General features: G+C 36.3%; 1 protein-coding gene across 1 annotated transcript in view; it reads left to right on the top strand.

The window, feature by feature from the left end:
* DLC1 (DLC1 Rho GTPase activating protein) overlaps positions 1 to 26,251 on the top strand; it is a gene marked incomplete at both ends in the record, with an annotated part of 350,776 nt that overhangs the window by 95,432 nt on the left and 229,093 nt on the right. Inside the window, one exon of the mRNA XM_084231354.1 lies at positions 351 to 494. Coding sequence (XP_084087480.1) covers positions 351 to 494 — 144 coding nt within the window. The remainder of the gene's footprint in view (positions 1 to 350; positions 495 to 26,251) is intronic.

The raw sequence follows: 26,251 nt of genomic DNA, 5'->3' as shown, positions 1-26,251 counted from the left end.
AAAGTTACACAGTCATCACAGGGTGTCTTTGGGCTTCTATTTACTGACTCTTAACTGCGGTGTCCTTGTTGACATCCAATGCATAATAAACTGTTTATTTACTAAAGCAGTATGTTACCTTTTTCTTTTTAGTATTTGCATTCTAAAATTAGAACCTCTGAATAGTACAATCGTCTTTACAAAATAATGCATGAGTTCAGGTGACATGTCAGTGCCAGTTGTCAAAAATGCGTTAGTGTGTCAGTGTGTGTTTGAAGGAGGAGTAGGTGAAGAGATACCCATAACAGGGAGAAAGAAATTAGGAAGTATTTACGTGACCTTCATATCAATTCTTTTTTTTTTCCAAATAGAATCTGGAGCCAGGATCTGAGAGTGGAGCAGATACCACTATAGTAAAGCAGACACAAATAAGTTTGTATTCTAACACCGAGTCTACTGACCTACCATCTTCCACCACTACAGTGTCCAGTTCTGGAACCAAACCTAAGGCTATGGTAAGTTTAAAATGATAATAGTCAGTTTCAACATTATTTATTATCACCAAGTTAAGAGTTAATATTGATATTGGGGTAATCCATCTATTAGAGTGTGAGTTACAATGACTTGATAGTATTCAGTTAAGTGCCACCCAACATAGGCTAATACTGGTTTTATAAATAATAAGTACTTCACTGAAACTTAATTATTCCATAATGCCATAATTATTCAAAATATATGGTTTTAAATTTTATTGATGGATACTGAGAAATTTAAAGAACCAAAACTACAAAATCTGGAGATGGATTTCACTGCATTATTATCCTGACCACATAGCTAACTAGTTACATTTTCTGTGGGTATTAAATGATTACATGTTGCTTGACACAGAATAATTGTTACAAAAAGGTAAACTTCTATCATGATTATGATTTGTTCCATTAACTTTATAATTCTACCAAAATAAATGAAATGGAGAATTAAGGTATAGACTAATACAGCATGGAGAATTGTGAATAAGAGACATTTTCCTTTAAGTAAAAAGTTGAACTGCAAACAGGAAAGCAGTATTTGACTCTAAGAGGTAACATTTATGGAGGAAGTAATTACTACTTCAAATATCTAAAGTCACAGCAGCTCCAAAATAAGCTTTCCTAGTTTAGTGAAAATCATAGTGTCATATTATTTTTTTAAATACCCATGTTAGCTTAACATAGAGAAACAAGTTTAAACTGCCTTTCAGATAAAAAGCAAGTCTGAAATAGGACTCAAAAGAAAATACTCTGAATTTAAAAACTACAGATATGTTCAATTATAAGAATATCTAGAGCGTGTTTTGATAGAGTATGTATGTACTACACACCTATTACATGCCATGCACTATGTCACATAAAAGAGACTCAGAGAGCAATAAAACATATTCTTTGTCTTTAAACAGTTCACATTCTATCCAAGGAAAGTGGACATGTAAGCTATGAGATACAATGACATGCTGTATAGACATTTGGGTACTGTGTATATTGCGAACAGGAGGAACCAGCAACGTACTCAAAATGCTATTTTGTACTATACTAAAAAAAAAAAAAAAAAAAAAAAAAACAGGGTCAAAAATAGCATGTGCCAACACGCTAACTCAATGAAAAGGTGTTCTTTTTCACAATGGGTAAAGAAGTTTGAAGTGCAAAATTAAAATCGGAACCCAGTGATCTTATTTTTACCACATCCTCATTAAGGAAAAAGATAAAAGCCTTTGAACAGTTTTAATCTGAAAGAATATTTTTTGAAGGTTTGAGAACCATTGAAACAGTGACTTTCTGAACAATGGGGACAGGTGCAGGGCTGACTTGTAAAAGTAGAAAAGAAGGTGAATTCGTATTTGTTTTCTTACAGTATTGTTAATTTTTGGACAGTTGTTTGAGTTCTCCCCTCAAGTATAGTCCCTGTAGGTGAATTCACACTTTAAAGATGTTATTTTTTAATTCATCTTTTAAGCTCCTGCCATTATCTTAAAAAGAAATTTCACTATGATATTGATTCCATGTTTATCTTTTACTTTAGAATAATAACCAACAGCATCTACTTTTTCTCCTTTAAAACACACATATTTTAGTATGCAATCACCTTGTAATTTACAACAATTTATACAACCCTGTGTGCAATTTTCAGTCTTTCTTTAATAATTGCATGTTTATAAATGTGGCCTGTATATTTCCATTGAAGTTTGTAGATGTTTTTATAGTAACTGCCTTTAGTAAATTTTTGAATGGGAATCATAAAACAGTCATTTGTCCCAGAACTTCATCCCTTAGAGTGTTTTATGGTGGGATCTTTCTCAAATGTTTTATGTTTTACCATATCAATTGACCATACTGCTCACCCACAGAGAAAGTTAAGAAAAACTAAAATGAATTACTAAACAGAAACACTTTTCATACAGCCCAAATCAAGTATTTTCCTGAAAAGTTGTCAAATTTGTATAAAATCAGAAATGAATATGACCCCACCTGTTCAGGTATGAATTGTTACTGGAGTACACAATCACTGCTTTGTCATGATGCCACAACTTTTTAGTCAATAAGCAATGAGAATGATTATGCAATTGACTTGGCCTCCAAACACAATATTCCACTTTAAGACAAGCAAAAACTGCTTAACACACCTTGACCAGAGTCACGGTAGAGTTAGACAATTGGACATGCAGCCACAAAACTATAGTTCAGGAAAGTTCTCCAGCAAGCCATGAGAAATACCCTGAAAGAATATTCTATTCTCAAAGGTAGTTGGCTTTTGCAAAAATTCTTAAAGGAAATGGTCAATAATGAAGGTAATTTAAAAACCGGGCTTTTGGGCCTCCCCGGTGGCGCAGCGGTTGAGCGCTGGGTTGCAAAGCTGCCCGCAGCCTCTGTAGCGCTGGTTTGATCGATCCCTGGCTGCTCCCCGGCCACAGGAGGAGGGTCCCACATGGCGCGCAGACCTCTCCTGCCGCCCGCTGCTCCCCTCAGCAGTGTACTTCGGTCCTTCTGCCTGCTCTGCTCCCCGCTCTGGCTCTGGTGAATTCTCTCACCCCCGCGTGCTTCTGACTGTACTCAGTGCTTGTATAAATAAATCTTTAGAAAAAAAATAAATAAAAACTGGGCTTTTGTTTTGGGGGAAGTGTTGTTTTAGTTTTTTATTAATTTATTTATATATACATATATTTTACATAATTATTCATTCTTGTACAATATTTGTTCTCTCCTCTCAGGTGTAGTCCCCATAAAATTCCCACCACCAATTCACCCATGAACCATCATCACAGTCCCTTGTGCTCTTCCCTCCCCTGTTTTGCTCCCTCTCCCTTCCCTACTCCTGCAGAATGTCTCTGATTTATAGGTACCTGTTACTTTTGTTTTTTTATTTATTGTATTATAATTATATTTTTTCTGTTTGCTTATTTGGTTCCCCTCTATATTCCTCCGGTAAGTGCAGCCATCTAATATATTTCTTTTTCCTTCTGAATTACTTCACTGAGCATAATCCCTTCCAGCTCCATCCATGTTGCTGCGAATGGCATGAGTTTATCTTTTTTGATTGATGAATAATATTCCATTGTGTATATCTATCACATCTTGATCCAGTCAACTGGTTTTGGGCAATTGGGTTATTTCTATATATTACCTATTATAAATAGTGTTGCAGTAAACATAGGGGTACAGGTATCCTTTTGAATTAATGTTTTTGTGTCCTTCGGGTAGGTTCCTAGGAGTGGAATTACTGGGTTATATGGTAGTAAATTACTACCATTTTTAGTAGTCTGAGGAACCTCCACACAGCTTTCCATAGTGGTTGGACCAGTCTGCATTCCCACCAGCAGTGTAGGAGAGTTCCTTTTTCTCCATATCATCGCCAGCATTTGTTGTTGCCAGTTTTTTTATAATATGTGCCATTCTCACTGGTGGTATCTCATTGTGGTTTTGATTTGCATTTCCCTGATTATAAGTGATGAACGTTTTTTCATATACTTGTTGCCCATTTGCATTTCCTCTTTGGAGAAGTATCTTTTTAGCTCTTCTAGCTATTTTTTGACTGGATTGTTTACTTTGTTTCTGTTGAGTCCTATGAACTCTTTGTAGATCTTTGTGATCAGTCACTTAACAGTTGTAGGGAGTGCAAATATTTTCTCCCAATCAATAGGGTGTCTCTTTGTTTTGGTTAATGTTTCTTTTGCTGCACAGAAGCTTTTGAGTTTGATGTAATCCCAGTTGTTCATCTTTTCCTTGACTTTCTTTGCTTTGGGGAATGAATCCTTTAAGATATTACTGAGATGTATGTCATGTAGTGTTTTGCCTATATTTTCTTCTGTCTATTTTATGGTTTCAGATCCGATATTCTTTTATCCATTTTGAGTTGTTTTTTATGCATGGTATGAGGAAGTGTTGTTTTATTTCATGTGTGTGCATTTTTATTTTTTGTTGTTATAGGTGGTATTATTTTTTTGAGTACTCCCTTTTTAGCAATAGTTTGAAAATAATTCTTGGACCATGTATAAATTTTGGTTTTGATGTTCCTGAATAGTAATATTGGAGAGACAAATATTATCTATTTCATGAAAGATTAAACAGAAATTTTCTGCTCAATTTAGAGCTTAAAGAATCGATATGTACTAGCAGTCTGGTAGTTTAGGGGATAGAAAACTAGTATCCTACAGAACTATTCTAATCACCATGAACTAAATTTCAATTTTAATATTAAGTAGAAGCATTCAATTCTAAGAACACCTACTTCTAACATCCAACCATAACGAACTAACTCTCTGCTCTATAATGTCACCTTTTTACAGCCTGCTTACTTTTATTTCAGATTTATTTAATGTTACATTTGATTTGCTGCTGTGAAGTCTATTTTTAATGGTGACTAACTCCCACAAATATTTGGCTTTCCTTTTGTGTGGAAGGTCTCTGGGTTTCTAAGTGCCTATTTTTCAATAAGATTTATTCTTTTATGTTTATTATTAGAATCGGACCAGTGAGAATTTTCAGAATTTTCACAAATACTACATATATATATATTTATATATATGATGATGAAAATTGAGCATTAAAGTAGGTTTCTGAGATGTATTTCACACAAAAATGAGAAAATTAACTGTGGGATATCCACTAACGAAAAAAAAAAATCAGGGAAAAAAGGTCTAGTACTTGTCAAAAAAACTCATCTATTTCTCTCCCAAGCTCTTTGCTGCTTTGACTGTCTCCAAAGGCCTCTCATACAGACACTTCTGCAAACAACCGTGAGTGGTCATTGTATCATTTTCTATAAAGGGCTTTGATTCCCTGTATAGCAATATACTGACATCACTTTGGCAAAGCTGTTCAGTTTCTTCAGTTGTTCCATGAAAGATTTTTAAGCTAGACACTAAAACCTCAGAAGTTTAGTTGTTACTCTTTTTCCAAAAGATACTTAAAAGAGTAAGAGTTCATTAGATCACTACTAATCATACATTTATAATGCAAAAAAGGAGACCAAGCCCTAGATAACAAGGAAACAGCATATTTTATTTGTAAAATAAGTAACCAGGAAAATAGGGAGAATTGAGCATTCTGCTGTGTTGAATAATCAAGCTCGTCATTAAGAGCAATGCAAGCATATGTTTTTAATTTAGCCTAAATTCCCCTCCCACCCTCCAAAATTCCTCTAGTTGCCTTATAGTAGGAATTCTAATAACAGTGATGAGACCCTCAATCACTGTGGCATGTTGGAACCACAGCTAGACAGAGCAGCTTTGAGTACATACTAACTGATCTAAAGGAATTTTGGAATACATTGGCATTCATATCAGAATGTACCATATGCTAGAGTTACAAGTTAGAAGACATGAAAAATAGCAAAAATCATTAACCTTAAATACCATATTGCTACAGGGTAAAAAAGACAAATATATCTAGGTGCAGTGGTAGTCCTAATTGCACAGATTAATTAGCCCCTTCATCTTTCCAAAATAGCAATGAAACAGAGGAGAGGGAAAACATCAGGGCATAAGGGCAGACAACATGGTACCAGCCTGCATAGTACCAGCCTTTCAAGAGTGGTTCAGAATAAATGTTCCTACTGGCTGCTAAATGACCAAAATAAAGCCTCAAGAGTATGTCCTGGTGTCCTGATTACTGGTTCATGATCATTCCTAGATGACTTTGAAACAGAAGAGACTCCAGTGCCACAAGCAACCTGATATTTTAATTGCTTTGACTGACAATTCCAAAAATGGCATGATCAGTCTAACCTATTGCAGAAGAAAAAAATCTCTCCATGTGACCCTTGAAACACAACTGTTTATATATTTATATGATAGTCCTATAGTGAGGTACTTACATACAATCTGTTATCGTGTGCTATTAAGTGATGGGCACCAAAATTGAAAAACAAGCACCTGGATACTGGGTTCAAATCACATTTCAAGCATCACTTAAAGCTTAATTCATATGCAAAATCTTAGTAATAACTCTATATTGTTTTACTAGGGTATTATATATTATCTTTTGCTTAAACTGTTATTAATTTTTAACAAATCTGATAATTTCCCATATCCTGTCCATTATATAACAAAAAATAGAGATAAAGTTTTGGGTTTTTGTTTTGTTTGTTTTTTACTAATAGGAACTGCAAACATCCGCCTTTTTACTGAAGTCTTGGGGGCAAAATGATAGATAACATATAAAATTGACTAGCATTTAATATTTCAGAATATGACATACAATAAGAAAATAGCATAGTAAAGTAAAAATGACACAAGTAAGATTTGTAAAGAAAATTTAGTCAACCTCTTCTGAAACATCAAAGAGTTAAATTAGTACCATTTACAAGTAAATGCAAACAAAAATGTAATGTTCTTAAGAAAATTACCTTTGATTGCAATGCCTTTGAATACAGCAATTTAACTTTGACATAGCTAAGCAATAACATTAAAAAGAGTGTGTACTTTTAAAGAAATATTTGTCTTTGTTCACTGAGGCCCTCATTGTTTTTAAGAAAGAAAAATAAGACAAAAATTCTAGTTCTTTAAAAGAAAAACTGAGACACCAGAGAACTGGAAAAGAAGGAACTCGTTCTGTGACTATAACAAGATTTTTCTTAGAATTCTATAGGGTACTTCACATATCGGGATTTTGAAATACTAAATGGATAGGTAACTCATTAACCTGACGCTTTGAAAAAGAGAAACATTTTACAGAGGCATTTGCTTTTATATTTTAAATAAATTTTAAAACCTCTCATTCCTTGTGTTTGAAGATACTGACATCTGTTTCCAATCCAATTACATGTTAATTCATGATGGTCTTGTTTGGGGTGGGTTATTTGATCTCCCCCAATGACTTCCTCATTGTAGGGTCGGGACTGGAAGGACACAGAGCAGGTTTTCTGATCCAGCAGACCGGGTAAAGGAGGAGTCAGAGTCCTCAGTGGTTTTTGCAGGTCTTTTATTGGGGTTTACCCGGTACACAGCAGGCAGGGGTGCTGGGGTGCCGGGAGGCTGGCAGGCCTCCTGAGCCCCCAGCAAGTCTTCACTCTATCTGGGTTCTCCTGTGTTCTCCACTTCTTTCTCAGCTTCTGCTACTTCTTTCTCAGCTTCTCTTTCCGCTTCTGCTGGCGTCCCCATGACACCGCCCTTAAAAGCCCAGTCTCAGCCGAGGTGAATCCCATCTACCTAAGCCCACACCCTACTCCAGGTGCCCGCCATCAGGCATGCATTCAGGACCGCAAGGATCCATCATCTATCCTGATGGCGGGAAGGCAGAAAAGCCTGACATATTTCCTTACCCTACACTTATATAAGCCTTTTACTTTGAATTTAGGAGTTTTATTTTGCCAAGAGTATGTAGAACTTGTACCCAGATACACTGATCCTTAATATATACTAAACTTTGAGCACATAGTATTCAAATAATTTTTTGAGTTGGCAAAATTGTTTTACTGTCTTGTGTTTGTATTTACTATCTTATTTGTGATAATCTAATTGATTAAATGTCTGAAACAGAATTCCTAAAACCAAAACAAAGATGAAAAAAAGGAACACACATGAATTATGGGAGGGTTAGAATTGAATTGATTCTGTTAGAAAAAGACAATTTTCAAAAATCACTGCAACCTAAGGTTTGGTCTTATGAATAGTTCTTTTGTATGTTATCATCATTACAATGAGAAAATTTTAGTTTTTCCATGTGTTGATGTTCCTTCTTGAATCCAGCTCAGATTTCCTTCCAAGAGAAATAACAACTTTCAGTTATTTCTGGGCAATGTAAAATGGGCAGCCAGCAGCATGCCACATCATAGCAACCAAGAATATAATTCATAGCACTGAGCAGTAATAATAATCGGTAAGCCATTTTCAGTCCTCACATCATTTCAAACCTGCTTGTCTCAAAGTTCTAATTACATCTTCAATATGTTCCTATTTTTTTCTACTTTCATGTGAATATTCAATTAGCAGTTCTACAGAGTTTACACAGAGGGCCTTCTTGACTATTTTTTGAACTGTCAACTACATACCAGATTTCTAAATTAGAAAATATAAACATCAACCAAGTATTTGAGTTTTCTGAAAATCACATGTCTAAACATTTTGGACTTATGTAGTAAAAATATGAAAATAAGGGAATTATTTACTCTTTATCTTCAAAGTGTGCTAAGACTCAATATTGAAAAATACCCATATTCTTGACTGTTCTGGGCATGTAATAAGCAATAATTTGCTAGTCTTTTTTTAAGTCAGCAGTTCACATTCTTTGGCTTATTGTTGGCACTATCACTTTTTATTGATTTTCTATTCTTCCTAAAGTAACAATTTGCTATAATCCAGAATATTTCTGCATTAGTAAACTCCTTCTAAGGAAAATCAACTGATGTTCATGAAAATAACTGTTTCCTCTTTGCTGTATATTGCTCTCCCCATTGTGCTGTTCTGTTGATTCATTTTGAAGGCCCCATCTTTGTACAAATATAATAATTTGTTAAATGGGCATTTATCAAATTAGTCATAATGTGAAATGCAGGCACTCATACAAACAAGCAATAGTTACTGAATAAATCAGAACTGTTCAGACTGCTCTCTGGGGCACTGCTGGCGCTGCCTCCCCACACCTGCCCTGGCCAGACTCATTTATTTTTATGTCTGTTATGTATTGACCTTCTGAATAAGATCGTCTTTGATCAAATCCATAGCATACATTTTGTTTCAATTCTACCTAAACAAATTATGGGGGCAAGGAAAATGAAGACTTTTTTTTTTTTCTATGAGTTCAGGCAGTCTCTGATATATGTCTACTTGATTTCCAAGAGTATCCTGGTGAGGCTGCCCCCAAAACTTCCCTATTGCTATGGTAGTATATTAATACCTACAGTTTCATTATCACTGAGTCCTGAACTCTGGAGGGGCAATAAGAAGCAAAAAAGGATGAGAGAACAGGTTCTAAATTATAGTAACTCAACTTAACCCACATCATTAGATTTGAAGTGCAAAACAAATGCTATACTTCGGAATACTAGCTTATAGACAAATAAGTTTGCTTTTTACTAACTTTATTCCTATGGAGGAGTAACCATTTAAAATAATAGCTGAACATTTAGATAACTATTTAACTTTTTATTTGTAATTTTGTGGATATATCAAAATTATGTGATTCACTTCCCTACTTGTAACACATTTGTGTTTTTTTCTACATTAAATGCAATATTGTATGTATAACACTTTCATGGGCAGATCTACACATGTTTTGTCTGCATTTGTACTATTCTCTTAGGTAGTTCCATAGACCAAAAAGGAATTGGAGAAAGTAAAGATCACTGGGGAACATGTTGGAGTTTAGCTACTACATCTCTTATTTCCTTACTGTGGACTTTATATTTCAATTTGTGCAGGTCACTTTGTTTTTCTACAGCCTCTGGAAATGCAAGAACATTTTTAGGTTCTCCTGGCTAAAGCTTGCTTATACCTCTAGTCAGCCCTCTGAATAGTTCCTTAAGTGATACATATCACGCAACTCTGATCCATAACAAACACTAACACTCTCTTTTTCCATGAAAGATCTATGTATCAGGATGATACTAATAAGTCACATCACCTTTGGCTCATCAATCTAGGGGGCCTGGTCAGGCTCCTGTGTCCCACATGCTATAGTGGCACATATCACCTCCTGCGGGTGTGAAGAGTTCCTTTGAAGTTCCTTTAACCAGTCATGAAATGAAAGCAGACACACTACTAACTCTTCCTTATAGAACAAGATGTGGCGAGAACTTGTGGCACTCCTGACTCTCTCTCTCCAAAATCACCAGTTCCTGAATTATCTGATTCCTAATCTTACTGCATTCTTCAAGGGAGTAAGAGGATGAAAAGTCCTCTAATACATTCTCCTCGAAATAATTTTTTTGCAACCTCTACCTTTTTTGTCTATCTCACAACTCAGTTTGACATCAAACATGTTACCTTAGGATTAGGTCAAAACTTAATTTTAACTCCTAACACAGGGATCTACTTCCTCAGCTGCTATTAGGAATGCCAGTGGTACCAGGCAAAACCTAGGAGTGCCCAGGGGACCCCAAACTGTTAAGGGGAAAACTTATGTTGCCAGTTCTAAGGGTAAGTGCCCACCTATGCACATAAAAGTGAAGTAATCAAAGAATTTTAATTGGTAAAAGACTCAAAGAGTATAAAGAAAAGGAGTAAGGGAGAGGGGACTTCAAAATAGACTCCCAGTCAAACTCTGAAATTTTCAGCAAAACAGGCAGGGTCCAAAGTAGAGCAATCAAGGCTCTATAGCAGAGCCACCGGACAACGAATCCAAAGCACCTCCCAGCAGGAAACAAGCAAGAGATTGGGCAGGGTCCAAAAAGCTGGGACGGGAGGAAAGAACCACATTTCAAGACATATTTCCCAAACTGAATCCAACACGAGGTCAAGATGGCAGCTGCCAGAATCTCTCAAGAGAATGGAGTCTTACGACCCGCCAAAACACTGAGGCTGGAAAGGAGACAGTGGAACAATGTATTTTCAGTGTTTTATATCCAATATGGTCACTCACCTCTGCCCCTAGTTCCCAGCAACACCACCCAAGCAGGAAGTCAGCATGCTAGGAGCTGAAGTGCTAGGTGCCTGAGGTATGGGCAGTGTGGAGATGGGGTGGGTTCTGCTTAGGACACCCTTGGGCAACAGGGAGTCCTGTTCCTGTCACCCCTGCCTGCTTCCCAGATACTGGCTGTTGCACTTCCTCCACTAACACCAGGAACATATTTTCTGTCTGTTGCCGTCTGATAAATAAGAACACAGAGCAAAATAAAATCACAGTTTCAAAGTTATGATGGGATTTTTGTCATTCACTAAACCTGTACTGAGATGGTACTAAAAACAGCCACCCACAGCCCAAACTACAACTCTTCAGTTTCTTGACGGATCCTGCAGAAGTCAGAGTTTATATCCCTAAAAGGGTTAGGGTAGGGGAATATTAAACAATGCGTTTTCTCTGACTACATCAAATTAGCACACATATTTACCAATGACATGTTAAAACATTACAAAATAGTTTGCATTTTGACTTACAATAAATCAAGCCATGGAATAGCAAATGTGAATACAATTTATCAGTTTGGTAGACTTCAGGTAATTTTTTTTTTGATTTGTAGTCCATGTGACATAATATTTTTTCTCTTTGGGGCCTTGTTTCTTCTTTAGCTCTAATAACTCTAATGAGTGACTTTCTCAGAAACTGGAAATGCAATGGTGCAATGACAAAAGACAGTTTCTGCCTGGATAGCAGTATGGAAACTCATATTGGGGCTAAGATCTAGAAGCCGAAGCAGCTTTTTAAGAATGACAGAGGATGGATTTCAGCAATAAGTACTCCTGCTGGACTTCAACAGTCAAGTCAGGCATGGGTGGAGAGAATGAGGTCAGGCTGACTGCAGGAAGTAAAGATGATATATTCTGACTTAGGAGCTGTGTGGGCAATAGACATAATAACCCAAGGGTATTTGCTTATATTCACAGTCACACTGTGATTGTTTTTCTTAACTTTTTGAAAGAAAACTAAATGTACTTTTCTCTTACAAAATACTTATGAAACTTTTATTAAAATATTGTCATCAAACCAGACACTAATTGCTATAGCTAGGTCCAAACTTTGATGCTATTTAAAAGCAGGAGGCACAAAATTAAAATGATTTCAGTATTTTTCATGACTATTGGCATCATATATTCATTATTTTCACCTAGCCTTTCCTAGTGTAATTCTGAGTTACACAGAGTAAGTAACATTGCTGATTAATTGGTGTAATGAATATTGTCATAATGGATTATCATCATTCCATTTGCTAAATAAATTGGAAAGAGCATTATAAGGATATGACAATATGACCCCCTGTATATACTTTCAATTCAATTCAGTTTTGTTCAATTTTTTAGTAAGTTAAGCACATAAAGGAAGTACTGTTACTCTTTCAAGCCAGTCAAGGGCTTTCAATATTTATATAAACAAAAGAAATATGTGTAAAATCTGATGTCTGAATTCAAAATAGATCTAAATAACACAATTTTGAAAGTTTTGTACTTAAATAAAATTACATATATGTATTATTTGTGTATATATGTCATACATTTCCCATGGAAAAATCATTCCATGATTTTTGAGTTGTGATTTATGTAATGCATTTTATGATACATAAGCTGTTCCTCCATCCCAAACAGCTATTTTGGAGAATGACTAACATTTAATCTCTTTTTGGATCAAAAGTTTGATTATCGTGTATATTATTTTTAGATATTGTATCTCACTCCATGAGAAAGCCAGTACACCACTGGCTTAAACTTCTGCAGTCTATAGATAATTGCTGGAGAATCTTTTTAAAGGACTTTCTTCTCTGATAAGAAAACAGTACAGGGAGGCTCTTATAATTACTGAGTAATTTTTTGTTACAGTGGGGACCTCTTACACCCTGAAAATAGTAATATACAAACTAAAATAGTCTCATCGTTAAAACTAAAGAATAAAAAAAAAACATGGTAATTGCTGTACCTTGCTTTTTGTTTTCATGTTTGCTTTGCTGTTTTGTTTCTTTCAGAATGCTGCCATCTTCTGGTCAAACTGTAGATCGCTTCACACACGAGATTGACAATTTATGACAATTTTTTATAGGTTCATAAATTGATAAATTCACCTTTATAATTAGCAGTCACCTATTTAAGTTTTATGCCTCCAGTATTCTAGAACTAGCTATATTTACCAGACATTCAGAAACTTTAAGAAGTTAAATTCAAGAGGATGTTTCAAGACTTGTAACGCCATCAAATATTGCATAGCAAACACACGTGAAAGTACAGAGAAGGCACAGCAACTCTATAGAATATATTTGAGTTCGTTCTATCTCTATAAGCCTCTTTGGCTAGGTGTGGTTAAGAAATTTTGATGTGCGCTTGATATTTTAATTTCTACAAGGTTTTGATTTTCTCTTTTTTTAAAGATTTATTTTATTTATTTATGCATACAAGAATTGGGGTGTAGGCCAGTGGTGCAGAAGGTGAGAGGATTCACCAGAGACAGAGTGGGGAACAGAACAGGTGGATTGACTGAAATACACCGCTGACGGAAGCAGCAGGTAAGACGGGAGAGGTCTGCTGTGCTATATGGGTTAGCTCCCTGGCTGGGGATTAAATTTATGCTGCAGTGGCTGGTGATAGCTTGATGGTGCTGAGACTTAACCCCTGCACTACCAGGGAGTCCCTATAAGATTTTAATTTTTGAAGTGGATCACCTTGAAAGAATATTTTTATAATATTTTATAAAATCCCTTACTCAAATAATGTCTTCCTTATATCAAAGCAGACTTTTGTGGCTGACACCTACCTTCTTGTCATAAAATTTTTCATATATGACCTCTTATAATTATTTGTTAAATGGTATTAATTTAAGGACTAGTTTTGATATATATATGATGAATATCTAATTCAACATTCTAGGCTTTATTCTTTTTTATTTGTTGACTGAACAAAAATTGGAACTTACTATATATATCTTACTATATATATATATATATATATATCTTACTATATATCAATCACCATGATGCTAAAAATTCAAAAAGAAGTAAAATGCCATCCCTGGACTGAAAAATGTGCAACTTAGTAGATTCCCTTAACCCAACCTTCACTGTACCACACTGTCCTTAAGTGACACATCAGAAACATTTTAATCTACCAAACCCAGAGTTAGTAAATCACCATGCTAGCATGTGAAATATCCAAGTCTCATTTTGTCACTAGTGATTTCTACCATATTTTCCCTCATCATATTTACAATCTGCTGACATGTATAATCCCCAACAAAAACCCATGAAATTAGCCCCAGTAATCAATATTTAACAGAAGTGTCTTAACACAGTGAGACCCATCGAGGAGTCACTCAATAAAAATGAGGATTAGGGCCTCCCTGGTGGCGCAAGGGGTTAAGACACAACCTATATAGCTCACCGCAGCCACTACAGCACAAGTTCGATCCCCGGCCAGGGAGGTGACCCACATGGCACAGCAGACCTCTCCTGACTCGCCCGCTGCTCCCCTCAGCAGTGTATTTCAGTCGATCTAGCTGTTCTGTTCCCCACTCTGTTTCTGGTAAATCCTCTCACCCCCCAAAACTCTAGCCTGTATCCCAGTTCTTGTATGTATAAATAAATAAATCTTTAAAAAAAAAAAAAAAAGAACGAGGATTAAATAATGGCTAAAAAGAGCAATCTTGCCTTGCATCTGTCATGCCAAAGACCTCTGCAGGTGAAAGTAAGCAGCTACTTTATCAGAATTTTGGAATAATGTGAGACAGATTCCTCAAGAAACTTGTAAATTGTACTGGCAGCTCTGAATTGCCAATCTCCTGTATGAGTTATGAATCCATAAAACAAAGTATCCTCTCCTCTCTCCCACACACCTTTCTGTCTTAAATTTTAACAATTCTAACTATTACATCAAAGTCACACTTCATATTCTAACTAGACTGCCTTGCTCATATTCATAAATTGCTGATTTAAAGGGTCAATCATAGCAGGAAGAATAGGAAAGGTGCTGTGCTTTAGAGTGGGGAGTGAGTCCCGGAGTCAGCTGTGTTTCCTCAGGATGCCAGCCCTCAGGGGTTGCTCTCCAGAGCTTCCTTCCAGGCAGGAGGGATGAGGAATGCATGTCCTTCACAAGTCCCCCCAGCTTTGTCTTATTTCACTCACAGCACTCTACTGTTTTTCCCTTTACGAAGATCACATGCCCCATTGAATGGTCACTACTGGATCATGTGAAATGCTCTCCATATCTCTGCAATAGAAAATATACACCTCTGTACAGACTCTAAGCCTCAGAACTCATGTGATCATTGCTTCACAGTCAAACTATCCTCTCCACCTAGAAGGCAGGACTAAGATTGCATGAAAACAGCTTTTCTTCTTTCTCATGCTTTTATTTGAGCAGTAGAGTACAATATAAAATTTTTTCAGGATTCATGCAGGAGAAATATTAGAAGAAAATTAGAAAATCTATAAGTCAATTTAATAATTTATTCTAGATATTAATATTTCTTGATAGTTTTGAGATGACATTGTGTAGTAAATAATTCAGATAATAAATATAATAGAATATATTTTTATTTATATTCTCTCATTTTCTAATCAAATAACATTGTTCTATGTTAGTTACCTGTATTTTATTCTCTTCTTTCAATTAAAATGGTAGCCAAACTTCAAAGTATAGAAATTATTTTTAAATTCTTATCACATGGCAAAAAAGTGGTTGTTGAAATTTCCCATATAGATAGCAGGTTTCAAGAATTTAGAATTGAGTCAACTCACCCTATGACCCCTCTGGTCAGAGGTTAAATGGAAGCTTGGGTTTGGAGTGTTTGCTGTGGAGAATATAAGTCCATATCAAAGCACACAACCATTGACATTGTATTTCCAGTCCTTTGAGACTTATACAAGAGGCAAAATTTTAAATATTACAAATCACAAATTAAAAAAAGATGTAAGGCTGTTTCATTTATTGCATTTCTGCACATACCTTTCAGTAGCAGATATCATAGGTACATATATAATTTGTCCCTCATCAATACTTTTTCTGTGTTATTACATTCTTTTGGAAATTTGTTAGATTTAGATAAAATTTTAATGAAAAAAATCCAAACCTGGAAATTATAGTAAAATTTCCATGAATCAAAGCAGTACAGATGTACAAGATTATTCTTAACATTTGATAAGGCAGTACACACTATATACAAATGTTTTTACATATAAAGATAAAACTTAGATGTTTTATCTTTTTCTTTAGTATTTATGACAAGTTAGTTTTAAAATATTTTCATTTTGATTAAATAAATAATTTAACCAACCACTGTTAAAAGGGTATTCTGGAAAATTAAAAAAGATTATGGAAGTACATCTCTGTAGATATCTGTACATCTCTTAGCAAAATTCATAGCAAATCTTCTACCACTGAGAGCCATTACTAGGCCCTTACTTATATAGTAGCTTATCTTTACAAGGAGTGCATAAAATTGTTTTTGGTGAATCAACAATAATTTTCAATAGTATATTTGTATTTTGTTTAAATTTTATGATAAATCATTCTTTGAGCTGAATTGTTTTCTGAAATTTTCTGTACTAAGTTGCACTAAGGAGAAACATCTGTGTCACTGAGAAAGGGACCAAGACAATTGGGTTAACTAAGATCAACAGCCCAAAAAGAACATCCTTGTTCTACATGTCCATGCATAAGATAAGGAGCAATTTGCAGAGGCAAATTCCCAGAAAGACTGGAATATTCAACCTCAGGGAAAAGTGTAAGATGAAGGAGCCTTTTTATCATCAGAGAAAACCCACAGCACACTTTTGTATTCAAAATGACACTAATGAATGTGGTCATTATCTGGAAAGACATGGATTATGAAAAAGATTAATAATCCACCCCTCTTTGCATCCATCTTAATAACTGTCATGAAGGTTCAGCTGTAGCCATCTTTCTGCTTTCTGTTGCTGTGCCTCTTTGTACTCTGTTCTCTGAGTCCCCACTCCTGTCTGTATTCATAATGGATACAGGTCATGTGTTAATATATCCCAACCATCTTGCCTCATTAGGAATATTCAAATAACAAAGATTATAAATTAGAAATACATATGTTCCTGGAAAATTTGTTTCTGTGGTTTCTTCTTACATTTTAAAAGGACAAAGGACAGGTTTATTAGGAAAAGGAGACACTGCATAGTTACAGGAGGCCAGGGAGGAGAGCTACTTCTGTGGTTGCTTATGAGCTTGGCACCTGGACCTCTTTCTAGATGAGTAGAAGATCTTGTGGTGAACAGAATACTAAGAATAGTCAGTCAAACTTATTCTTTTAAAATGGAGTATCCCATGTAGCTCTATTAAATTTCCCATTTCTATGAATGGCATGTTTTCTCGTACTAGAGAAGAAGAAATACTTTAGCATTCAGTCAAAATATGATAGAAAGTTCATGAACTGAACTGTTTGTTTTATAATTGTAATAATTCAAATGTCAGAAAGTAACCATCACTGTTGCATCAATACTGAATGAAAACACTTAAAGGAGGGATTTCTACACTGTGTTGGCGCCTCAAGAAGAAAGGAGGTTCTTCCCACGTCACCATAGAAGAATTTGTTTGGACGTTTACTTGGAATGCTAGTGCTCTGACCACCAATCCTTGAACAATACCACTGTTTGTGTACAAAGTGGTCATAAACAGGCTACAGCAGAAACAGTGATTTATATTGATTGCAATTCTCTCTATATAAATATTTAATTTTTATTAGCAATTATTTAAGGACATCATGATTTTGAACATTTCACTTGGAATTTTCTGGCACTTTTAAAATGATCTCTGATGAAGGTCAATTCTCTGAAATTAGTATGTTATTTTCTACTATAAAAACCACACAGATATTTTATAAAGAAGTAAAACATGGAATGTGAATGGTAATAAGGTGTAACTATTTCCCAATGAGCAAAATCTCCAAGTGTAGGCCAACTGAATGAGCTCTCAATCTATTTTAACACATTCTTATATCCCTCCATTGATTCCTATAAATGTATTTTCAAGAGAAACCGTCTCTTAAGAATGAATTATTATAGTTCCACAGCTCCTTTTATGATGTGCTTGCTCAGCAACAAAGGTTTTTTTTAGGTGGCAAATTTTATCTTCTGGTGATTTGGATTCTGTTTACCTATTCAGTAATAATTGAGCGTCTACTATGTACAAAGCATTGTGCTACATACTATATATATAATAGACTTCCTTAGGGAATTTAACTTATTTTTCTACCAAAAGCAATCATATAAAGGAAAGATACTAAAAATGTAGGAAGAATAAGGAGGCTAACGTGTAAATGCTGTAGAAATACCAAGGGAATAAGACAAGAACCAGCCAAGAGTTGCCAATTTAACAACAAAAATACAAAAAAAAAAAACAGATCTTTGATGATTTTCATCCTTTTTTTCTTTTGCCAAAGTCAAAAATAGTAAACTTACTAGATAATGAGAGGTGGTAGATGAGTAGATTGAACAGAAGGAATGAAAAAATTTGAAGCTATACCACATACAGCAATTCTGCTCTATGGTCAGCACTCTGGGAGAGTTGAAGACGCAGTCCAAGTTCTCTAGGTACCTAGGGACTATGGGATACACATGTGAACATGAATACACATGTGAACATGAATTAGAACAGCATGGCCATGCATGTCCTCAAATAGTTGAGCAGGAAGAGCATTGCTAATATCGGTGCTGCGTATCTTTGCTCACATAAAAACTTCCATTTGCTGTAGAAACTGTGAACCATCCAACACTCATCTGCCTTTATGTGAGGGATGTTTAGCCTGGAAATTCATAGTATATGTTCTCATACCACACCACCTAGGTTCACTTCCCAGGACTGGTATGTATCAACTCAGTACATAGGTAAGTTCAGCAGACCCTTGAATGAAATGGTACTGTTCGACATTGTTTCATTATAATTTTCATGCAGAAAAAAGATCCCACTGACATTGAATGAAAAGACATTCATTGCTCCAGGACCTGCCTTAGTTTTACATCTTCTTGCTCCAAATAACTGTTTCCAAGACCCAGTGAGTACATTCAACTAGGGCCCACTGTCTGGCTTGAATGTGGTGTGTCCTCTGATAGAATGTAAACATTTTTAGGAAATTTTTTCCACATAAGAAGAAACTGCCTTGCATTTTCAGCTGGGTAATACCCCACTGTGTCAACCTCAGGACCTCAGGACTTCCTGCAGTGAGCTAGGGCTTGACTTGATTGTCCTGCCATGTGACATAGAAGGCAACACTCCAATTAGCAGAGCTGCCCTTGTCATGAGGGAGAAGTCACCAAGCCTCTGTGGAAGGAAAGGGACAGCACATGAACTTGGGTTTTGTGTCATGGAAAATACACTGCCTGAGAAGATCCCAGACATGGCATTTAAGGGCCCTTTATCACAGTGGGACATTAATCTCTTAGTTCTAAAGTGGGGGCCTTTGAAAAGTCCCTAGCGTTTCTTCCAATAAAACAGCTCTAATTTTATTTCCCACTTTGAGTTATGTATTACTGGAATACATGTGGTAGTTTGGAACACAGTGGTGTCTTGAAGCCAGGGTTAAAGATTTGGTCCTTGACTAAATTTGTCAACTTTACACAGAGAAAACAACCCTAAATCCATAAACACTATTCAAACCTCACACGATTGTTGATCATAATTAGGCCTGGACATCTATGCATATTTCTGTAAAATCACTCTCTAAATTGAAAACCTGCCCAAAGCTCTTGTCCTAATAACGTCATATCATCACTTGCAAATGTAATTCAAAGAATCTCTTGAAATTCTCTCCTATCCTTTCTCGTTGCACTTGTGCTGGCAGATGGGCCAAGCCTGCTAAACTCATCCTCAAGTAGCCCAATTCAGATGAAGAGAAGACACAAAAGTGATGAATGAACCACTGAGTGGTTCACTTCTATTTAACTATGTTGACTAAAAATTGCAGAAAAACTGACTTTAAGATTTCAAAGAGTACAGGAAAAATTCAGTGTGCTAGACTGTAAAGCAAACAGACCCTTCTCCTCCAAAACAAATAAGCACCATTTGGTTTGGTTTGGTTGCAGTAATAAAGAAACAGCATTATACAAAGAAACAATTCTTGAGAAAATCTTTGGTAGGTGGAGGTTGCTTCTGCTTTCCTGCCATCAGGACCCTAATGAGGATTAAAATTTGAGAACTAACATGGAGGTAGCTCTCAAGAACAGGATGCTGAATATATTACAGGGTCTTTAAATACAGTGTGGGGTCACAGTCAGCAATTCTCTTTGCCACATTTCCTAGCAAGTCAAGATCTGGACTCATTGACTAAAGAACATTCCACATCCTAAGTCATAAACATTGAGTTGTTCTTCTTGTAAGCTGATTAGATCTCATTGTGAGGCTGGACAAGAGACAGGAACACACAAGTGTAAAGGGGAAGGTTGCATAGCAGACAGGGCAAATGACCAGGTCTACAGTTGAAGCCCAAAGTTAGAAAAGAGTGAGAGATTTTAAGAGAATGCAAAAAAAAAAAAAAAAAGTTAGATCAGAATCAGAAGGAAAACAAACTGAATTTCCTCCTTCCTCTATTCTAGTTTTCAGCATTTTAAAATATAGTGATTTAGCCTCCAGGGGGACAGAGAGATTAAAGAGAAAGAGGCAAAGTTCACTGGGAGAGTGAGGGGGCAGAAATGGGGGTTGGAGAGAAAGTGTTCCCTGAGCACACAAGAAAGGAAGGAAGGAAGTGATGCAATGCCGCAAAGAATTCAAGAGAGCCCAGACAATCCCACAGAGACTGGACTGTGTGGAAGAGGCCACATGAAGGAGAGTGACTGATGGGAAAGCTCCTGGACCAAGCTGCAGCCAGATGACCTCTGGTCAGAGGGGAAACAGATACTCTGTTCTGGAAGGAACAAGGCCCAGGCTTATGATCTTCCCATGTCCAAGGCTCGGCCTATAGTTTTGATTGCATCTTGAGAGAGCACTCAAAAGGATAGAAGTGGAGATAAGAACTAGTCACGGGAAGTTCATGGATTGAAATTCACATCCACTCTTGCTGAGCAGATTTCTGGTATTTTTAAATTCCTTCTCTTCCTATCTGAACTTGGAAGGAAGAGCCCTGAAGTTCTATAAGTCAAGTCCTTTGAACTCTCTCCCCAACTTTTCAACTAATTAGTAGGACTTTATCTCTCTGGGTCTCAGTTTATTCATCCTCAAAATGAACATGTTGGAACACCAGTCATGGTTTTAACAGCAGAACCTGTCCACTCACATACCTCCCACCAGCCCACGGAGAACCTCACTTACACCTCTGGCTCCATGGGGTCCAGGCCATGTCTATCTTGATCACTGACATCAGCGCAGCTGGAATAGTGTGAGGCACATCATCATAGATGCTCCAGGGATGTGTACTAAATGAATTACAGTAGACCATAATCCCAATAAAGCAGATAAAAGTTCAGACTCTGTGTAGAGGCTTCTTCTCTACAAATCATAGGTCTATGGTTTCATTGCTGCACATGGTGAGTTGAAGTATAGAAATTCATCTGGTTTGGCCCAAATTTACCTGACTAGAAGATCACATTCCCACTTCACCCTCTACTTCAAAGTCTTGGTCTGTAAACCTTCTTGCCGGTACATTTTCTCCTCCCTTTGCAGAAGATGAAAGCATTTTTCCAGACAGGCCTGCTGTGAGTGACTTCATGGAAATGAATATCTTGTGTCCCTAATGTGCCTCTCACATGGAGAACTCCTTGTATTTATTTATTTTTAAGAATAGGGCTGGGAGGTTGACGTTTCCATTAGCAGTTGAGTATTTTTTCTTTTTAAATAAAAACCCTACGTCTCGGTGAGACATGCCTCACATTCCGTTCTCCCCACTTCAGGCAGTTATGTGCTACTAAATATGCGGTGGAAATGACACATGTCTGGAAATTCAGAAGCAACACCGTCTAGCAACTGCTTGCTCGGTGGTATACAATGAAGGTGTTGTAAGTGGTTAACTGAGGAAAGCAAACACCAAGATCTCAAAAGAGAAATCAGAGGCACCTTATACTTCTGGCATGTGTCCTTCATGTGCAGTGAGAGGTGTCCTACTTTTGAGGGCTGGTCACAACTCTAACAAGATGAAAGCATAGAGCCTCTAATTTTCCAGAGGTTCCTAGAAATACCATGGTATCTCTAGGTGAATTGTAGCCAGTAATTTTTCCTTCAGGGAAGGCTAAGATACCAGTAACAGGGATGCAACAGCTCCTCAAACGTAATCTTCGATTTCAGTGAGCCTGTGGACACTTGGCTGACGGCATTTTGTCGGTAGCAAATGGTTACTTTCCAAAGGACATGAATCATGAGTTTCACTCAAAGTATTTTTCTCTCAATTTATGTCAAGGAAGGTATCCCTACAGGTATTCCCTTGACCTATCTGAAGACTAGTAATTGGATAGAGGTTGTGAAATGGGAATTTAAAATGGAATTATATTGCTAAGGATTATGCTAATGGAATACAGATTGGATTAAATGTAACTTAAGTATCTGAACAGGAAGACATTTGTCCCTGCTGGAGAAAGTGTTGAAAGTCTTTGGGCACAGATTTACATGCAATCCCAAACACACCAAGAGTTTCATCCTTGGCAAAATAGGAGGTACATTAAGTGTGAGTGGAAAAATTCGCAGTTACCTTTTAACAAATTCAAAGAGTTTCTTAAACAATTCTTAGTTGTTATTATTTTGATGATTTACTGGTAAATGAATTTGAAATTTGAAACAATTTTCCTTAAAATATGCATGTTTTCATTTAATTGGGGGTTGGTTTTTATTGATCTTTGAGATGTTTGGAAAGAAGACTATTATGTGGTAAGTTTATAAATCACTTGTCCCTATTCAAAAAGTGAATAGGTACATGTTAGAGATCCATGTTAGAGATAATATAGACATTTATGTGCCGGTATTTGCGGTCACCAAGCAAAAGAGGACCTAGAAATGGCCTTACCCAGAGATGTGGAAACTGAAAAAGAATTCATGACTGTAAGGAAGAAGTTACTGGGGGTAGTGAATCTAAAGAGAAAACAGATGAATACTCAATGCAAAGTTCAGTGTCATTGAGAATCTGGACCAGAAATCACCTTAATAGCTGTACCCTGGTCTCTCTTTTGCCCCTGCCTTTTCTCTGAAGCTGGAGTGTAACTTTGTATTATCTAAGTTCTGGAAGGAGAGATTCCAGGGAAAAGGAAAGAAGATGAAAGCATAAATGCGAGCAAAATACACACCTTCACACACAGATACACACACATACACACTTTTCCCAGCTAACACCCAAGTGGCACAAATAACAATTATAGTAATCATTTCTAACTTCAGGGAAATTCTTAGCATACAGAAAGAGTTAAGAGAGCATTTACCTTTGTACCTGGTTTCCTTTAGCCAAGTAAAGCAAATGCCACACAAGCATCCGCTTTGTTCTTGATTGTTCATGTTATCATTTTGGTGCCAAATATAAGGAGATCCAAATGAAATCCAATTTTGCAATCACCAAACACTGAGAAATATTTGATCATTCTTGATGAGTTTAGATTTTGTTGGTCCTGCAATACTTCTGGGAAATGATGCTGTAGCTTTCTTTGCAAGATATTTGGATATTTTTGTTTTGGTTTGGTTTTTGCTTGTTATTTTAAGGGGAAATTGTGAAAATATTTTAACCAATGAACTTAGGTTCTAAATTTTAGAACACCAATTTACAGTAATTTAGTCTTTGCTTTTTACATATCTTATGTGTAATATAGGAATAACTGAAATAAAAATGAAGTTCAGTTTCTAGTTCTGTCACCAGCTTTATGACCTTGAAAATTTCTCACCAGAACTTTATTGTTTCTCACCCATTAAATGAGGAGGTAAAATGGTTACCATGAATTTTAAAATGAATAGCAAATATAAATGCTTTGCATTCATTTGTTCAATGACATCTATTAAGTCCCTACAGTGTACATGCTCTGGGGCTATAGTGCAGAACCCCACATAAACCAAATACTGCCCTCAGGGAGCACATTTCAAGTATGCCAGAGATAACAAACTACAAATAAATCCCAAGTGAAATGTTACACGTTAGTTCCATGGGCTGTGGTTTATAGATCTTACAGAATTAGCATAGAATTACAATTATTAGTGTAACTGTATTGAATGTTTATTTTTTAAAAGATTTATTTATTTTATGCATACAAGAACTGGGGTACAGGCCAGAGGTATGGGGGATGAGAGAATTCACCAGAGACAGAGTGGGGAACAGAACAGGTGGATTGACTGAAATACATTGCTAAGGGGAGCAGTGGGAGAGTCAGGTCTGCTGAGTCATGTGGGTCACCTCCCTGGCCAGGGATCTAACTTGTGCTGCAGTGGCTGTGGATTGCTTTCTAATGCTATGTCTTCACCCCTTGTGCCACCAGAGAGGCCCCTGTATTTAATGTATATATCCTACACAAAGTGCAGGCTCCATAATGATAGTGACCAAATATTGTATGGCCATACTATGTACAGATTAGGCAAATACACATACTTGTAAAATAAATGAATGAATACACTGTGAATAAATATACACAATGAATAAATATACAGAGGCTATAATGGTAAAAATAGGGAAATAAGGGAGTACAGAATCTGGAAAAACCTCTCTAGGATGCTGGGACAATTAAATGATGAGAAGCCAGCCATATGTATGAAAAGAGCCAGGAAAAGAGAATTCTATACAGAAAATACCAGGACAAATACTCTGACACAGAGAAGAACATGGAATACTTATGGGCTGGGAAGGGACCAGTGTGACTCATGCAGGAGTAGCGTCTGGATCACACAGGGCCTGCAGTACTTAAAAAGTTTGCGTTTTATTCAAAGCATAATTTATGTTCCCTTTGCCTCTTCCATACCTACCCTGTTTATCGCTTTGAATTAGTAACAAGAATAGCATGTATTTAAAAATCAGGCAACAATACCAGATAGTTGAAAATTAATCATGGGTTATAAGAAACAGATATCCATGGTCAGCTATGAAAGGGATGTGAGCTATAGCATTCAGGAAAAATAAACCTGTATCAGAGTTTATCTCTAATTTCAGGCTTACCTCCCAAATTATTACACTAGCAGACACTTGACTCCGTACTCTAGAGTACCCGGAAATGTGACTGCACTAAGACAAGTGTTCCAATATCACATTTTGTTGCCTCCACTTTGGAGGATTTCGATGAAATTTTTTTCAAGCCAGATTATCAAAGGCTCCTAAACACAGGTACTTTCTCTAGTTTTACTGGTTAATCTCAATCAAGTCATTGAAGCTTCATTTCTCAGCTTCCATTTCCTAGAGCATCACTGAGTTGACCTTCCCTGAAGATTTTGTCTTCAGCTTCTGGTCTAACTCCATAGAGTAAGTATGGGCTAATTCATCTCTGTTCTGGAAGCATTTTAAATGTAAGCCACTGCTCAATACTTTTTTTTTTTTTTTCCGTTATGGCAGGAAACTGAAAAAGTTTTCAAATTTCTCAAATTTTAGTGCTTGGCATCTTTTGGTTCCAGTGACTGGCTCAGAGTTTGGATTGATTTCTTTGGTTTCAGAAAATTCTCTGTTCTTCCGTCTTCTTTCTGCCTCGACTCTGTTGGACAGCTATGTTAGCTTGACCTGGCATTCAGATCATTACCTGGCCCTATGCCCAGCACCTAATGCATGACTTATTTATAGAAGATGAGTGATAAATGTGATTGATGAGGTGCACTTGGGTAGCAGTATCTAAGTCAGTGCTTTGAGTTCTCCCTTTTGCGAGAAGTTTCATTCTGCTCCTTTACACCCAACTAGGAGGGACGCTTGATTTTGGTAGAGGAAACTTGCCAAAAATTCCTAGATACCATGTCTGGAACTTTATTTTAAATATGTAAAATAATAGTATATAAAGGAGAGTTTTTAAACAGAAGCTACTTATCTAAAACTACACTTAAAATGTATACTAAATGAAATTGAAATTAATTGTGTTGTAATGTAGAATCAGAAAGAAAATGAATATCATATTGTATAGGTAATATGAGCCCAATCCTATAAAGCAGCATACAAAGAAGGAAACAAACCAAACTGTTGATGATGTTTATATCTGGGGAATGAGATTATGAATATTTTTATTTATATTTTTTTTCTTCATGATTTCCTGCATATAACCATTTTTAAGACATGTATTTTTG

Source organism: Talpa europaea, assembly GCF_964194135.1.
Source record: "Talpa europaea genome assembly, chromosome: 4".
Classification (NCBI taxonomy): domain Eukaryota; kingdom Metazoa; phylum Chordata; class Mammalia; order Eulipotyphla; family Talpidae; genus Talpa; species Talpa europaea.
Note: the sequence above shows the minus strand (reverse complement) of the source record. Positions and strands in the feature narration are given on the sequence as shown.